At 43.9% G+C, this 17773-nt stretch overlaps 1 protein-coding gene and 1 long non-coding RNA gene across 10 annotated transcripts in view; one reads left to right on the top strand and one right to left on the bottom strand.

Annotated features, from left to right (window-relative positions):
- The window catches only part of NIPA2 (NIPA magnesium transporter 2), a 29731-nt gene that overhangs the window by 4552 nt on the left and 7406 nt on the right, over positions 1 to 17773 (top strand). For 4 of the 9 annotated variants that reach the window (XM_019010824.4, XM_019010823.4, XM_055363305.2 and 1 more), the window contains 3 exons: positions 8449 to 8680; positions 10025 to 10081; positions 16013 to 16103. In XM_019010824.4, the coding sequence (XP_018866369.2) occupies positions 8542 to 8680; positions 10025 to 10081; positions 16013 to 16103 (287 nt within the window). In that variant the 5' untranslated portion in view covers positions 8449 to 8541. Of the gene's footprint in view, positions 1 to 1961; positions 2084 to 7401; positions 8042 to 8448; positions 8681 to 10024; positions 10082 to 12954; positions 13035 to 16012; positions 16104 to 17773 lie in introns of those variants that run through there. The other 5 variants (XM_019010822.4, XM_019010825.4, XM_055363300.2 and 2 more) reach the window with 3 other exon arrangements.
- LOC134757305 (uncharacterized) lies at positions 973 to 16095 on the bottom strand. The gene is made up of 2 exons (XR_010131129.1): positions 15982 to 16095; positions 973 to 1529 (listed from the first exon to the last, which is right to left on the bottom strand). It is a non-coding gene; the product is annotated as an uncharacterized lncRNA (long non-coding RNA).

Here is a 17773-nt window from a genome sequence, read left to right on the forward strand (position 1 = left end):
TACAAACGGGTCGTGATTCCAAATTCTTCAGCAGAAGGCTGAGATTGGCAGAGATGAGGAGGCCTGGATTATAGTAGTTCTTCTGCTACCTCAGCTGTGTGATGTGTTACTTAACATCTCTGGACTTGGGCCAGGTGCGGTGGCTCACACCTGTAATCCCAGCATTTTAGGAGGCCAAGGCTGTTGGATCACGAGGTCAGGAGATCGAGACCATCCTGGCTAACATGGTGAAACCCCGTCTCTACTAAAAATACAAAAAATTAGCCGTGCATGGTGGTGGGCGCCTGTAGTCCCAGCTACTCAGGAGGCTGAGGCAGGAGAATGGCATGAACCCGGGAGGTGGAGCTTGCAGTGAGCCGATATTGCGCCACTGCACTCCAGCCTGGGTGACAGAGCGAGACTCCATCTAAAAAAAAAAAAAAATCTCTGGACCTGGTTCCTCACTGTGGGCCCTTTTTCCTTTTTTTTTTAGACGGAGTCTCGCCCTGTGGCCCAGGCTGGAGTGCAGTGGTGCAATCTTGGCTCACTGCAACCTCCGCCTCCCGGGTTCAATAGATTCTCCTTCCTTAGCCTCACCAGTAGCTGGGATTACAGGCACCCGCCCTCATGGCAAATACAAAAAAATAATTTTTATGTTTTTGTAGAGATGGGGTTTCACCAGGTTGGCCAGGTATGTTTTGTAGAGATGGGGTTTCACCATGTTGGCCAGGCTGATCTCGAACTCCTGGCCTCAGGTGATCTCCCACCTCGGACTCCCAAGGTGCTGGGGTTACAGGTGTGAGCCACCATGCTCGGCCCAGTTGGTGTAATTTTTAAAGTTTGCTAACTTTGGTGATTGTGTTGCCTACTGATAATCATTTTGCAAAGCAGGTCCTAGTTTAGGTTTTCCTTATTAGAATACTAGTCCATTTTTGCCTGTTTCTTAAATCATGTGTTTTCCACATTTTTTAAGAAAGTGGACTAATTTCATAATTTTCTTTTGTTTGAGATGTATTTATTCCATTTTTGACATGCTTTATGTTTAATGAAAGTTCACATTACAAATATTAGTAAAATCAATTGTGAAAATTGAACTTGTTGGCCGGGAGTGGTGGCTCACTCCTGTAATCCCAGCACTTTGGGAGGCCAAGGTGGGCGGATCACAAAGTCAGGAGTTCGAGACCAGCCTGGCCAACATAGTGAAACCCCGTCTCTACTACAAAAAATTAGCCGGGTGTGGCAGTACACGTCTGTAATCCCAGCTATGCGGGAGGCTGAGGCAGGAGAATCGCTTGAACCCGGGAGACAGAGGTTGGAGTGAGCCGAGATGGCGCCATCGCACTCCAGCCTGGGCGACAGTGCGAGACTGCGACTCAAAAAAAAAAAAAGAGTTTGTTAAAATTTAGAGAGAACAAGCAGAACAAAAAAATTAGCTAGGTGTGGTGGTATACGCCTGTGGTCCTGTTGATTTGAGCAGCTGAGGTCGGAGATCACTGCAACCCAGGCATTTGAGACAGCAGTGAGCGATGATGGCGCCACTGCACTCCAGCCTGGGAAACAGAGCGAGACACTGTCAAAAACCACCACCACAACAACAACAAAAAAGCCCTTCCCCTCCCACACAGAGAGAATAAGCAGAAAATCATAAGAGTCTTTAAAAGTGTTTAAAACGTCAGTAGGTTATTTTTGGAATTTTTAATTCTCTTAGTCGTGGAGTCCTTGAGGATAGGCCCTTTGATCATCTTTACAACTTCAGTGCCTGGCAGATAATAGCTGCTCAGTGTTTGTTGAGCAATGGTCACAGTTCGGATTACTCCCGAGTCCCCCTAAGTAAACTGGGCAGGTGAACCACATGGAGCTTGTCATCTGTGGTTTGGGAACCTAGTTGAAGTGAAATTTAGAAAATTTTACTGTTTATCTGTCTTTAATACTGGCCCTGCCTCATGGCTAATTCTTAAGAATAAAAAATATCTCTGTTGCAGGCTCTCCCGGCTGTGATAGACCTTCAGTTACAGAGAGAGGGAGCAGAGTGGGACCAGGTCTGAGAATAGTGAAGCAACTCATTCCTTTCAGGATATTCCCTCTGATGTCCTGTTTTCAAACTGTAAGTCAGAATGAGATCACTTATTTTCTTGGTGGCAGAAGGCTGCTTTATAATTTGAAGGCTTGCAAATTGTATGCTGCTTGTCATCCCCCAGCCCTCCACACATACACCCTGATACAGTTCCATGCATGAACAAACAACCAGATCACCTTATTTGGTGATATGCCTCATTCTAGAAAGATTTGTAAATCAAATTTGCTACCGTAAATGAGTGCCTTTTGTGGGGAAACCACCACAGAAAACCTAAGTAATTGTTTTTAAGGAACTTAAAGAGTTTACCTTGAAGATAGAACAGTAATTGAGAATTAAATTTAAAAGGCTAAGTAAATAGTAAAGAAGAGAAAATGCCTGTGGGCTGGAGTTAATTGCAGAAGTCTTTGTAGCACAGCTTAAGGTGTACCCTGGCCTTGAGTGGAGAGCAGGCTTTGGGTTGCAGGAGGAGGAGGAGGGGAGGGCCTGTCTGAGGGTGTCAGGTTCCTGTGTTAGGAAATGAAGTGGGCAGGAGAGGGGTGCCTGGCCAGGGGGACTCTCGAAAGCCATATGCACATGATGGACCCAGCTGGTCAGAAAAGGCCTTCTCTCTGCTTTTTGTGTTTGAAATTTCCCATAACACATAAATTAAAATAAAAGGGAAAGGGGAAAATAGATTTTAAATAGCATCATGAAACTTTATGTAAAATAAATATGGAGAAAATCTCATATGATAGCCTTAGTAAGGTTAGGAATAATGTTCAGTGGCCTTAGGATTAAATGAGTAAAATTCCATTATATGTATTGTTTTAATCACCTCTTCACCTTGTCAGTGGGAGAGGGATTTCCATCCCACAGTACTGACACTGGACAGACGAGATGGACGGAAGTTTCTTAGTCTTTCGCTTAGGATAGAACGGAGAACCAGGGGCTGCGGGAGGCAAGGCTTTGTGGTAACGAGAGTGGCTGTGGTTCCTGCAGAAAGACTAATAATTGCTTTCAGAATTCCTTGGGCTGGCAGGGCAGTGGGGCCTACTTCTCAGGCATAAGCAGGAACTGTACCTGTGCCTGGTCACTGTGATGAGAATTGTTTGGCATCTTGGGGAGGGAAGCTTGCCCTGAGGCCATTAAAAGCTCCTGGTTTTTACCAGATGTCAAGGCAACATGTAATATTGGCTCTTAATGTTAGACCTTACACCACATGTATGTAACTTGCATTTAGTGAAAGTTAACATTAAGTGTTAGTAAATATTAGTAAATTAAGTAGTTATTTGAAATTAAGTAAATCAGTTATTTGAAAGGTTCATAATACAAGTAAAATCTGGGCAGGATGCAGTGGGTGACACTTGTAATCTACCACTTTGGGAGGCCGAGGCAGGCAGATCGCTTGAGCTCAGGAGTTTGGGACCAGCCTGGACAACATGGTGAAACTCCGTATCAACAAAAAATACCAAAATTAGCCAGGTGGTGTAGTGTTGCACACTTATGGTCCCAGCTACTTGAGAGGCTGAGGTGGGAGGATCACTTGAGCCTGGGAAGTCGAGGTTGCAGTGAACCATGATTGTGCCACTGCACTCCAGCCTGGGTGACAGAATGAGACCCTGTCTCCAAAATAATAATAATAATAATTTAAATTTGGATTTGTGAGTCTATTGTTTTTTGTTTTTGTTGTTTTTTTTGTTTGTTTGTTTGAGACCGAGTTTCGCTCTTGTTGCCCAGGCTGGAATGCAATGGTGTAATCTTGGCTCACCGCAACTTCTGCCTCCCGGGTTCAAGCGATTCTCCTGCCTCAGACTCCCGAGTAGCTAAGATTACAGGCATGTGCCACCATGCCCTGCTAATTTTTTTTGTATTTTTAGTAGAGACAGGGTTTCTCCATGTTGGTGAGGCTGGTCTCGAACTCCCGACCTCAGGTGATCTGCCCGCTTCTTCCTCCCAAAGTGCTGGGATTACAGGCCTGAGCCACCGCCCCCAGCCCTGTGAGTCTATTGTTATACTGGGATTAGAACTGTAGATAAACCTGACTTTTTTCTGGATATCATCTTTATTGGTAAGAAGGTTCAATTTTATTGCTTACAGAATATTCAGACTATAAATTTGATTTGTTCTATTACCATAGAACTTAAAGTATATAGTGAGCAATACAGCTGTCAAGTAGTCACTTCCACAGCAATAGAACTTGCATGATAATTAAGAACATTGCTTCACGAAGACAAACATTAAAGGAGGATGATGATTCTTTTTTTTTTTTCCGAGACGGAGTCTTGCTCTGTCACCTAGGGTGGAATGCAGTGGGGTGATCTCGGCTTACTGCAACCTCCACCTTCTGGCTTCAAGCAGTTCTCCTGCCTCAGCCTCCCAAGTAGCTATGATTACAGGAACCCGCCACTGCGCCCAGCTAATTTTTGTATTTTTAGTAGAAATGGGGTTTCACCATGTTGGCAAGGATGGTCTCGAAATCCTGACCTCGTGATCTGCCCACCTCGGCCTCCCAAAGTGTTGAGATTACAGGCGTGAGCCACCGTGCCCGGCCGATGATTTTTATGTCAGATGATCTTTTTTATTTTATCTTATTTTTATTTTTTTGAGACAGAGTTTCTATCTTGTTGCCCAGGCTGGAATGCAATGGCACTATCTCAACTCACCACAACCTCTGCCTCCCTGGTTGAGGCAATTCTCCTGCCTCAGCCTCCCAGGTAGCTGGGATTACAGGCATGTGCCACCACGCCCAGCTAATTTTTGTATTTTTAATAGAGACGGGGTTTCTCCATGTTGGTCAGGCTGGTCTTGAACTCCCGACCTCAGGTGATCCGCCCACCTTGGCCTCCCAAAGTGCTGGGATTACAGGCATGAGCCACCATGCCTGGTCGATGATTTTTATGTTGGATGATCTTAAGGAATGCTTTCATTGAAGTGAGGTGACCCTGACTCATGAGAAGGATATACCTGCCAGGAGGGCTGAAGCGTTTGGGTAGCTCGGTTTCTCACTCCCATTTTCCTAGTCCGTATAACCATTGTCCTTGCATTTTCACTTCCATCTAGTACTGCCACTTGCTAGCATATTGGATAAATGATTATGGTTCTCAAGTTTAAAAGCTATAAAACATCGGTTACATTTTAGGATGCCAATCTAAATGATGCAGTAGTTTTCTGTGTATTAATGGCTGCTTTGTTTGTTTGTTTGAGACCAGGCGTAACTGTGTTGCCCAGGCTAAACTTGAACTCCTGGTTTCAAGCAATCCTTCTGCCTCAGCCTCCTGGTGTGTACCACTGTATCTGGCTGTTTCTAAGGGCTAATTATGAATTATTCCATTTGGCTGGGGTGGTGGCTCATGGCTGTAATCCTAGCACTTTTTGAAGGCTGAGATGGGCGGATCACTCGAGGTCAGGAGTTCCAGACCAGCCTGGCCAACATAGTGAAACTCCATCTCTACTAAAAATACAAAAACTAGCTGGGCATGGCAGCATGTGCCTGTAGTCCCAGCTACTCAGAGGCTGAGGCAGGAGAATCACTTGAACCTGGGCAGTAGAGGTTGCAGTGAGCCGAGATCATGCCACTGCACTCTAGCCTGGGTGACAGAGCAAGACTCTGTCTCAAAAAAAAAAAAAAAAAAGAGTTACTCCATTCATCCATATTCACCCAGAAAACACACATTAAGACCTATTTTGAGACTACCAGATAGCTATGTGCATAGGCTAAAAGGGCAAATATCATGCAGGAGCCCAGGAGCTTACAGTCTGATGCAGGAGACTGGCTGATAAACACAGATAAACAAGCCAGGATGCAGTGGGAACAGTGTAAGCACACTTGCTTTTTGTTGCAATCTTACAGTATGTAGAAATGATGATTGTCCCTGACATCTTGTTTCAAGTTCTCCTACCTTGTCTTTAAATGTGTTTACATCTCTGTAATTTATTTTTACTGTCAATGAGACTCACCTATCTAGAATTATTCCATAGATATGCTGAAGTTAACTTGAGGCTTGAGATAACCAGTATTTGGCACATAAAGTGGGTAATACCTTAGATTGTTTAGCTTCTTTCTTTTTATGTATATATCTGTTAATGTGGTGACTCATCCAAGATCACATCTCCAGCTGGAAGCAAGACAGGGTCTCCAAACTCCCCACCTAAGACTTTTCTCATGGAATCATCTTGCCTTGTGAATGGCACAGAGGGACTAGAGGTACTTTTACAAATCTGTTAAGGGAGAGGTCAGTTCTGGAAGGCTTTCAGGTAGACAGTCTCATCCATGAGATTATGACTGATACATAGAAGAACTCAGCACCTTTTTGACTTGAGTGTCTTCTTTCAGTGTTTCAGTATTTTTTTTTTTTTGAGATAGAGTCTCGCTCTGTCGCCCAGGCTAGAGTGCAGTGGCGCGATCTCGGCTCACTGCAAGCTCCCCGTCCCAGGTTCACGCCATTCTCCCGCCTCAGCCTCCCAAGTAGCTGGGACTACAGGCGCCTGCCACCACTCCCGGCTAATTTTGTTTTTGTATTTTTAGTAGAGATGGGGTTTCACCATGTTAGCCAGGATGACTCGATCTCCTGACCTTGTGATCCACCAGCCTCAGCCTCCCAAAGTGCTGGGATTACATGTGTGAGCCACCGCACCTGACCCAGTGTTTCAGTATTATTTTGTCTTAGGTTGTGGGGTGACCTGGCTTTTGGGACTTGCTGGTGGTTTCTACCTTGGCATCCATGTACCTTTTGAGCACTAAGGGTTGTATTTTTAAAAAGTTAATATGGAAATGTTCAGAAATACACAGAAGCAGATATAGTAATACAATGAGTCCCTGTGTACCCATCACCCAGCTTTTACCCATCACCGAATCCCCATTTTCTACAGAAAATTTTTGGTTTTTCAAAAATCAGGGTGGAAACTTCATACTTGCAGTAAGCCTGTTTGTGTGTGTGAGTTAGCTATCTCAGTGGCATAGAGGAATGAGCACTTAGATCATGCTCACAGAATCACTGGGACGATTTTGTTCTGTACCCTTCACTCTGTTGTGATCAGGACATGCACTTCCTGTGGCTATGGCAGGGTGCGAAGGGGCAAGCAGAAGTAAGAGAGGCCTCTAGGTGTAGACTCAGAACTGGCACTCTGTTCCTTACACCTCCCTCCCACTGGCCAAAGCAAGCTTGATGGCCGAGCAGCAAATCAGGGGTGAGGGAGGATAGTCTTCTCATTGAATCATACAGGAACGATAATGCACCTTAACGGGCAAATCAAAAACATTGGACTTTTTCATTTCTTGGGAGTAATATCAACTCAGTGTGATAACGTCGTGTTTACCATTATTGCAGTCTCCCTGCAGTAATATTATCACTCCTTATTTAACTATCTCTTGTCTGTCTTCCTTGTGAAGCTAGAGAGCTTAGCATAATAAACGCTTAGCACATAATATCCAGTAAATAGTGTTTGAATGGATGGATAAAGTAATTGAGGGGCTAGGTGGACAGGGAGTTCAAGTTGCTTTGGTTAAAAGCCAGTGTCTCATAACTTGAAGAACGGAAAAACGTGGCTAGTTAGGGTCCTGACTGAATTGCAGATTAGTTTTGGAACTCAGAAGTTAAATTGTGGGACTAAAAATCCCAAGATGTGCTAGAAAGCTGGTCTGGCAGTTAGAACCAATCATAAACCTTGTTGCTAAAAACTATTTTTTCTCTGCTATCCACACTGTGCTTTAGTTCATCTGTCAACTGAGTTTATGAGTTGGCCATTTGGAAAAACAATTGCAGTCTTTTGTAAGCCTCTGCTTCCTGTCTGGCCTCGAGGATTGAGCCCTCCAGATACCATGGTCCTCATGTTCTCCAAAGGCCACCGGTACCATACTGCACGCCCCAGCAGACACCTCTCTGCAAGAATTGTTACCCTCTGATAAATAATGTGAAATCTGCCTTCTCTCAGCACATCCCTGAATAGGCTAAATAAATAAATTAGCATATGCTTATGTGCACCTATTGCTAAGAAGAAAATGTATGGGTGAGAAAATTTTGAGTTTCTTTGTATAGATTATTCAAAAGGACACATTTGAGAACCTGATAAATGTATTTCCAAACTAGATTTGTATATTGTTATGCCTAATTTTTTCTGCAGAATTTTTTTTTCTTATCAGAAAGTTTTATTAAGGCTAGAAACATTTTTTTGAAAATATGGGATCAGAGTTTATGAAATCAGTTTAAACTTGGTTGTATAGCATGATCCTATCTTTTGCCATAATTTGAAGAAATATACAGGTTGGTGCTAAATTTAAATAATAAATATTATCAATATTAGTAATGAAGGAGCTATTTTTTCTTTAGGAGAAGAGAAATGGAGTAAAATTTTGAATTGCATGTGAGCTGTCATGAGCATTCTGTGAAAACCACATTTCATTTTTTATTGTTTAGGTTTGAAGACTGCTTCATTCTGCCTCTAGTACCAGCGGTTTCTCTGTTCTGTGATCAATGTGATTCACAGGAACTCCTTAAGTAACAAACGAAATGAGCCAGGGGCGTGGAAAATATGACTTCTATATTGGTCTGGGATTGGCTATGAGCTCCAGCATTTTCATTGGAGGAAGTTTCATTTTGAAAAAAAAAGGCCTCCTTCGACTTGCCAGGAAAGGCTCTATGAGAGCAGGTAGGTTATGCCTTATGTGACTTTGAAGTGACCTCAGTGTCTACCTACATGCACAGGTTCTTTGTACAAGACCACATCTTCATTCCTCGTGAGTGTATTTGAAACTTTGAATTGTTCAAGAGTTCTAAATGTTTACAAAGTTGATGTTTGGTTATTTATATTGAGAAAAGAAGTGAGAAGATGTCATAATTAGTTAACTACTCAGTCCTGCAGTTATCATCAAAATGGAAACAGGGACCAATGCCCAAGTAGTATCCAACGTTTTCTTTAAATTTTGATATGTCTGCAGGGAAGGAAATAAGAGTCCATGGTTAGGCCGGGCGTGGTGGCTCATGCCTGTAATCCCAGCACTTTGGGAGGCTGAGGCGGGTGGATCACCTGAGGTCAGGAGTTTGAGACCAGCCTGGCCAACATGGTGAAACCCCATCTCTACTGAAAATACAAAAATTAGCCAGGCATGGTGGCCTGGCCTATAGTCCCAGCTACTTGGGAGGCTGAGGCAGGAGAATCGCTTGAACCCGGGAGGCAGAGGTTGCAGTGAGCCAAAATGGCACCACTGCACTCCAGCCTGGGTGACAGAGTGAGACTCCGTCTAAAAAAAAAAAAAAAAAAAAAAACCATGGTTAAAATCAGAATTTATTAAAGGCTGGGATCTTTTGTCCATGATAGTAGACGTTCTGACTTTGAACTTCGACATTTTGGCAGGAAGGAAAGACAGGGCTTCCCCAGCTTGAAGAGTATCCAGTTTAGTGAACTTCGGCTGGTGTAGGTTGTTTCTCTAGAAATCACTGACAAGTCACAAGACCCTGCGGGGTAATCAGGATGATTGGCCCTGCCCTGACTCCTCTATCAGGGACACTCGTGGTAGCTCCCAGTGTTAAGTGGCGTTATGGTCACATTCCATCATTCTATCCTGGCTTCATTTTTAGACCTGATTGGACCTTATGAGGAGAGCTGCCTTGGCAGGAAACAGTACCACCCTTCTGTCTTCCCTGTGCCATCTCTGTGGCTAAACCTAATTTAGCAGTCAGAAAAACATGAAATGATAGCCTCTATGGGGTTCAGTGGACAGAGGAGAAACTCAGCATCTACTGCTTGTTCCCCTAGTCCCTGATGCTTGGTCCTAAGAGGTGCTCTCACTGTTCATGATGGATATGCTTGTAAAGGATTCATTCACCTTGGCAAGATAATCATTAAGAAATTGTCAGAGAAATCCCGAGTCATGCAGAAACCTTTATTTAAAGGAGTAACTGAGATATTTAAAAATCTGTCATTACTAATAGTTATAATTTATATAAGAGTCTTACAGTCTTCCAAAGATGTGAAATATTTCTTCATTCACAGGTCAAGGTGGCCATGCATATCTTAAGGAATGGTTGTGGTGGGCTGGACTGCTGTCAAGTATGTATAAAGAACATTGCAAGAAAAATATGATAGCTGTATATTAAAATATTTGCATATGGTATTATAGCCTCATTACTAGCAAGTTTTAAAGGTTTAAATAATCTTCCTTTTTTTTTTTTCTTTTTTTTTTTTTTGAGACAGAGTCTCACTCTGTCACCCAGGCTGGAGTGCAGTGGCGTGATCTTGGCTCAGTGCAACCTCCGCCTCCCGGATTCAAGCGATTCTCCTGCCTCAGCCTCCCGAGTAGTTGGGATTACAGGCGTGCCACCACCACGCCCAGCTAATTTTTTGTATTTTTAGTAGAGACGGGGTTTCACTGTGTTGGTCAGGCTGGTCTCGAACTCCTGACCTCAGGTGATTCACCTGCCTTGCCCTCCCAAAGTGCTGGGATTACAGGCGTGAGCCACTGCACCCGGCCTACTTTTTTCATTTTTGTGAGTACTTAATAGGTACTTATAGGGTACATGAGATACTTTGATAAAGGCATGCAATTCATAATAATTGCATTATGGTATCCATGGGTTATCCATCCCCTCAACAATTTATCCTTTGCGGGACAAACAATCCAGTTAGTCCTTTTTTTGTTTTTGAGATGTAATCTTGCTCTGTCGCCAGGCTGTAATGCAGTGGCCCATCTCGGCTCACTGCAGCCTTCGCCTCCCGGGTTCAAGCGATTATCGTGCCTCATCCTCCTGAGTAGCTGAGACTACTGGTGCGCACCACTATGCCCAGCTAATTTTTGTATTTTTAGTAGAGACAGGGATTCACACGTTGGCCAGGATGGTCTCGATCTCTTGACCTCGTGATCCGCCCACCTTGGCCTCCCAAAGTGCTGGGATTACAGGCGTGAGCCACCGCGCCCGGCAGTACTCTTTCTTTTTGAGACAGGGTCTCACTTTGTCGCCCAGCCTGGAGTGCAGTAGTGTGATCATGGCTAACTGGAGTCTTAACCTCCCAGGCTCAAGCAATCCTCCCATCTCAGCCCCCTAAGTAGCTGGGACTATGTGTGTGTGCTACCATGCCCGACTAATTTTTTTATTCTTTATTTTATTTATTTACGGGGTTTTGCGGTGTTGCCCAGGCTGGTCTTGAACTCCTGGGCTCAAGCAAACCTCCTGCCTCGACCTCTTTAAGTGCTGGGATTACAGGTGTGAGCTACCCTGCTTGGCCCCTGTTATACTCTTTTATTTGTTTGTTTGTTTATTTATTTTGAGACAGAGTCTCGCTTTTGTCACCCAGGCTGGAGTGCAGTGGCACAATATCGGCTCACTGCAACCTCCACCTCCTGGGTTCAAGCGATTCTTCTGCCCCTGCCTCCCAAGTAGCTGGGATTACAGGCATGCGCCAGCACGCCTGGCTAATTTTTGTGCTTTTAGTAGAGATGGGGTTTCGCCATGTTGGCCAGGCTGGTCTCGAACTCCTGAACCCATGATCCACCCACCTGGGCTTCCCAAAGTGCTGGGATTACAGGTGTGAGCCACCATGCCCAGCCGTTATTTATTTATTTATTTATTTTTTGAGGCACAGTCTTGCTCTGTTGCCTAGGCTGGAGTGTAGTGGCACCATCTTGGCTCACTGCAACCTCTGCCTCCTGGGTTCAAGCGATTCTCCTGCCTCCTCCTCCTGAGTAGCTGGACTACAGGTGTGTGCCACCAAGCCCAGCTAATTTTTGTATTTTTAGTAGGGAAGGGGTTTCACCATGTTGCCCAGGATGGTCTCGATCTCCTGACCTTGTGATCTGTCTGCCTCAGCCTCCCAAAGTGCTGGAATTACAGGTGTGAGCCACCGTGCCTGGCCTCTTAGTTATTTTTAAATGTACAATTAAATTATTATTGGGCCGGGCGCGGTGGCTCACACCTGTAATCCCAGCACTTTGGGAGGCCGAGGCGGGTGGATCACTTGAGGTCAAGAGTTCAAGACCAGCCTGGCCAACATGGTGAAACCCCGTCTCTACTAAAAATAGCAAAAATTAGCCGGGCGTGGTGGCAGGCGCCTGTAATCACAGCTACTCGGGAGGCTGAGGCCCGAGAATCACTTGAAACTGGGAGGCGGAGGTTGCAGCGAGCTGATAACTGCACCACTGCACTCCAGCCTGGGTGACAGAGTGAGACTCAGTCTCAAAAAACAAAACAAAAAAAATTATTATTGACTGTAGTCACCCTGTTGTGCTATCAAATACTTGATGTTATTCACCAAGTATTCAAGTCTTTCTATTTGTCGTACCCTCATAGTGCATTTAAATGGAACGACACGGCTTTTTTTTACCCATCTGATTAAAACATGTTTGATATGCCTGTGCATTTTTAAAATTTCTGCTCAATTTAAGGTAATTTTGAAAGTTAAGAGGAGAATTCTGTTTTAATTTGTTTCCCCTCCATTTGTTCTCATTCCAAATTAAAAAGAGGTATGTATTTGATAAGACTTATCAAATAAAAATACAAAAAATCACCATGCCTATTTTGGTAATAACTTTTAAAAAGGCACGTGGAAAAAAATTATTCTGGGCCGGGCGTGGTGGCTCATGCCTGTAATCCCAGCACTTTGGGAGCCCGAGGTGGGTGGATCACCTGAGGTCAGGAGTGAGACCAGCCTGACCAACATGGAGAAACCTCGTCTCTAGTAAAAAAAAAAAGAATTAGCTGGGCATTGTGGTGCATGCCTGTAATCCCAGCTACTCGGGAGGCTGAGGCAGGAGAATCGCTTGGACCTGAAAGGCAGAGGTTACAGTGAGCTGAGATTGTGCCGTTGCACTCCAGCCTGGGCAACAAGAGTGAAACTCTGTCTCAAAAAAAAAAAAAAATTCTGAAGACGCTGAGCCTTGACTGACTGTTCAGTCAACAAATACTTATTGATCATGTCTTGTATGCCAGGCATTGTTCTAGGTGCTGGAGATACATCAGTGAGAGGAAAAGACTGAAAAATCTCCACCCACATGAAGCTTACATTCTAGGTGGGAGACATTAAACAAGATAAAGAAGTTAAGATGTGTTTATGTGCCTGTGCGTGGTGATAAATGGGAAGGAGAAGGAGTGAAGTCGGAAGGAGTGTTGTGAAATGGAGGATAGATAGGTTGATTAGGATGTTATATCTGCAGCCAGGGCCAGCCTCGCTGAAAGGTATTTGGGTAGAAGATGTAAAGGAAGCGAGTGATCTGCCCATATGATATGTGGAGGAGAAACACTTGAAGCAGGAGGTAACTGTAACTGTGAAGGCCATGAGCGGGCAGCATGCCAGGCCAATTAACGTGTGATACATAGCCCTCAGTGACTCCCCTCCTGGTATTCACACCTTTCTCTAATCCCCTTTCACAGTGAATTAGTGCAGTTCAAAACGGTGTGATCCAAGAATACCACAGAAGTGATGATGTGTGTCTTTCGAGGTGAAGCCGAGAGAGGCATTGCAGCTTTTTCCTGATTCCTTGGATTGCTCACTTTGAGGAAAGCCAGCTGCTGTGCTCTGAGGACACTCAGGCAGCCGTGGAGAGCTCCCCAGACTCTCACTGTGCCAGGACCTACTTGCCAGTCCTGTGAGTGAGCTACCTTGGCTCACCTGTTGTGTATTAAAAAATACAAGCTCACCTGTTGTGTATTAAAAAATACACAACAATAGTCAGTTGGAAGGGAGAAAATGGATGAAGAGTTCTAAGGTTCTGGCATTATCCAGAAGGAAATAAAGCTAAATATTAATATTAGACTTCACAAGTTAAGCATACACGTAATTTCTAGAGTATTCAGTTAAAAAAAATAGAAGATCGTGTATAATTTCCTAATTAGTTAAAAAGCTTTCTCCAAGCTTTTTTTTTTTCTAAGAAGTCAGTCATACATAAATAGAAATTAGATAGTAGAGAGTATCCTGGATAAAAAGATATTTGAGACATTGCAGCCAAATTCCTTGATTGAATTTTAACGGTAACCATATTTAAAAGACATTTTAGGAATTAAAGAAGAAAGAGTTTAACAAGAGAAGAAAAAGGCAAATTGTAGAGTGTAAATGAAGATAATTGTAATATGTTTAACCAATAAAAGATTTACATCTGAAATATATAAAGAATTACCTTAAATCAATTAGAGAAAACAGGATAAACTTTAACAGCTACTTCCCTAAAAGATTTCATAGGGTTAATAAACAAATGAAAATGGGAAATGCAAATTGAAAGCATAACAGAATCATCCCATACTCCTAACAGATCAGCAGGGAGAATGTGGAGCAAAGGGAGCTCTCACACGCTGCTAAATGAAGATTGGCATAACTTTTGGAAAAAGCAGTAGCCAAGAGGGACCTTTTGTGAGATCATGCCTCTGCCCTGCGTAGGATTCCTCAGTAGCTTTTCAATTTAGATAATTCCTTAGTGGGACTTAATTTCCCAGTGTTCTAAAATTTCTTATCCGACAGCCCATATCTAATGCCATGACACATAGTAGGATACCTTCTTTCATCACCAGCACTTTATTCTTTTCCGTCACTGTTTTTCTTCATAACACTTTTAATCTCTTGGCACATGTGCTTGGTTTGTCTGTCTTCCCTCACTAAAAGTTTTATGAGAGGCTGGATGTGGTGGTTCACGCCTGTAATCCCAGCACTTTGGGAGGCTGAGGTGGGTGGATCACCTTAGGTCAGGAGTTCAAGACCAGCCTGACCAACATGGTGAAACCCTGTCTCTACTAAAAATACAAAAATCAGCCGGGTGTAGTGGCGGGTACCTGTAATCCCAGCTACTTGGGAGGCTGAGGCAGGAGAATCGCTTTAACTTGGGAGGTGGAGGTTGTAGTGAGCCAAGATCACGCACGCCATTGCAGTGCAGCCTGGGCGACAGAGCGAGACTCTGTCTCAAAAAAAAAAAAAAAGTTTTATCAGAGCAATGTCTTTGTTTTGCACCCTGCTGTATATCCTGATTCTAGAACAGGACCTGGCGTATAGCATGATTTGCATTTTTAAAAAGAGCAAGCTGGGCACGGTGGCTCACGCCTGTAATCCCAGCACTTTGGGAGGCTGAGGTGGGTGGATCATTTGAGGTCAGGAGTTCAAGACCAGCCTGGTCAACATGGTGAAACCCCGTCTCTACTAAAAATATAAAAATTACCTGGGCATGGTGGCGCCCGCCTGTAGTCCCAGCTACTTGGGAGGCCAAGGCCAGAGAATTGCTTAAACCCGGGAGGTAGAGGTTGCAGTGAGCTGAGATCGTGCCACTGCATTCCAGCCTGGGCGATAGAGCAAGACTCCATCTCAAAAAAAAAAAAAAAAAAAAAAAAAGACCAAATGAAAAGGACTTGGGGGAAGAGTACCTTTACCTTCATGTCAGCTTCTTCTCAGTGATTTTTATTTACTGTCCTGGGATATAAGTATCTATTTAAAATTTTTATTAAAATGCCTAATGTCAGCATGAGCTAGATTTCTTCCGTTAGATTTACAGATATGTGTTGTTTCTAGAATGTTTCTAATTGACTTGGACTCTTACTGTAATAGAAATTTACAGACCCATAACCCTTATTAATAAATTGGAGAGGCTGGGCGCAGTGGCTCACGCCTGTAATCCCAGCACTTTGGGAGGCCGAGGCGGGCAGATCACGAGGTCAGGAGATCAAGACCATCCTGGCTAACACGGTGAAACTCCGTCTCTACTAAAAATACAAAAAAATTAGCTGGGCATGGTGGCGAGTGCTTGTGGTCCCAGCTACTTGGGAGGCTGAGGCAGGAGAGTGGTGTGAACCCGGGAGGCGGAGCTTGCAGTGAATTGAGATCACACCACTGCACTGCAGCCTGGGTGACAGAGTGAGACTCTGTCTCAAAAAAAAATAAAAATAATAAATTGGAAAAATATGGAGGTTACTACAGTTGAAATAATATATAGATAGTGCATAAAATGCCAGCATTTCCAAGTTGAGTACATACATTCTTACCTGAGTTTTTCTTTTGTTGTCTGTCTCTAAGTGGGAGCTGGTGAGGTGGCCAACTTCGCTGCGTATGCATTTGCACCAGCCACTCTAGTCACTCCACTAGGAGCTCTCAGCGTGCTAGTAAGGTAAGGACACGTTTTTCATGTAGAAACAGTAGTCGGTATCTTAGTTTCTAAAATATTCAGTACCATCTAATTACATGTGTTCAACACAATTTACATTTCAACAACCTGGAGAACTTCGCTTTTAAAAAGTTACTTCTGTGCATAGGCAGGCTATTGATTTGTGGGAGAAAATGCTTTGTCTTGCTTGTATTCAGAGCCAGTACTAGTTCTACTTCGATTTCAGTTTAATATTCAAAGTTGGCTGGGAACTGTGGCTCATGCCTGTAATCCCAGCATTATGGGAGGCCAAGACGGGTGGATCACCTGAGGTCAGAAGTTTGAGACCAGCCTAACATGGTAAAACCCTGTCTCTACTAAAAATACAAAAATTAGCTGGGCGTGGTGGCAGGCACCCGTAGTCCCAGCTACTCAGGAGGCTGAGACAGGAGAATGGCTTGAACGCAGGAAGCAGAGGTTGCAATGACCCGAGATAGCACCACTGCACTCCACCCTGGGCTACAGAGCGAGACTCTGTCTCAAAAAATAAATAAATAAAAAATAAGTAAAATTCAAAGTTACACTCATCCCAATATTTATCATTCAGTGCATGTGCACTTTGGTAGGGTCTGGTTGGTAATGAGTAGATTTCTTTTTCTTTTTTTTTTTTTTTTTGAGGCGGAGTCTTGCTCTGTCGCCCAGGCTGGAGTGCAGTGGCACGATCTCGGCTCCCTGCAAGCTCCACCTCCCGGGTTCACACCATTCTCCTGCCACAGCCTCCCGAGTAGCTGGGACTACAGGCACCCGCCACCACACCTGGCTAATGTTTTGTATTTTTAGTAGAGATGTGGTTTCACCATGTTAGCCAGGATGGTCTCGATGTCCTGACCTCGTGATCCACCCACCTTGGCCTCCCAAAGTGTTGGGATTACAGGCGTGAGCCACTGTGCCCGGCCAATGAGTAGATTTGTATGCCTGGCCTGGAGTGCTTGTTTTGAATGAGTGATCTGAGACTTGTCCCATTTCTGCTTTGTAATGATTAGCCCAAACAACTAAGCCCATATTGATGTCTGGATCTTGGTTACTATTCCCAAAGTAGATTGACTGATTTTTATCTGTTTTTTTTTTCCCCAAAAAAACTATATGTAAAACAGGGTTATGGTATAAGTCACTGCCCTTTACCCTTAATTTTCTTTGTAGTATTTTGTTACTGTATTTATTGGTTTATGCTGTATTTTCTTTTTAGGTCTAGATAAAACTAGCTACAAGTTATTAAAACCTGATAATGTAATAGGCAAATTATATACAATTAACAACATAAGAGGGGTGCATGCATCAACCAATAGGAATAAGTTGAGTAAATTTTAAGCACTGGTGGTTTGGATAGAGATTCTTTTTTTTTTTTTTTCCTTTGGAGATGGAGTTTCACTGTGTCACCCAGGCTGAAGTGCAGTGGCGCGATGTCGGCTCGCTGCAACCTCTGCCTTCTAGGTCCTGCCCCAGCCTCCCGAGTAGCTGGGATTACAGGATGCCCGCCACCATGCCTGACTGATTTTTGTATTTTTAGTAGACATGGGGTTTCACCATGTTGGCCAGGCTGGTCTTGAACTCCTGACCTGAGGTGACCCGCGCACCTTGGCCTCCCAAAGTGCTGGGATTACAGGCATGAGACACTGTGCCTGGCCTGGATATAG

The sequence above is a fragment of the Gorilla gorilla genome, chromosome 16 (assembly GCF_029281585.2).
Source record: "Gorilla gorilla gorilla isolate KB3781 chromosome 16, NHGRI_mGorGor1-v2.1_pri, whole genome shotgun sequence".
Classification (NCBI taxonomy): Eukaryota; Metazoa; Chordata; class Mammalia; order Primates; family Hominidae; genus Gorilla; species Gorilla gorilla.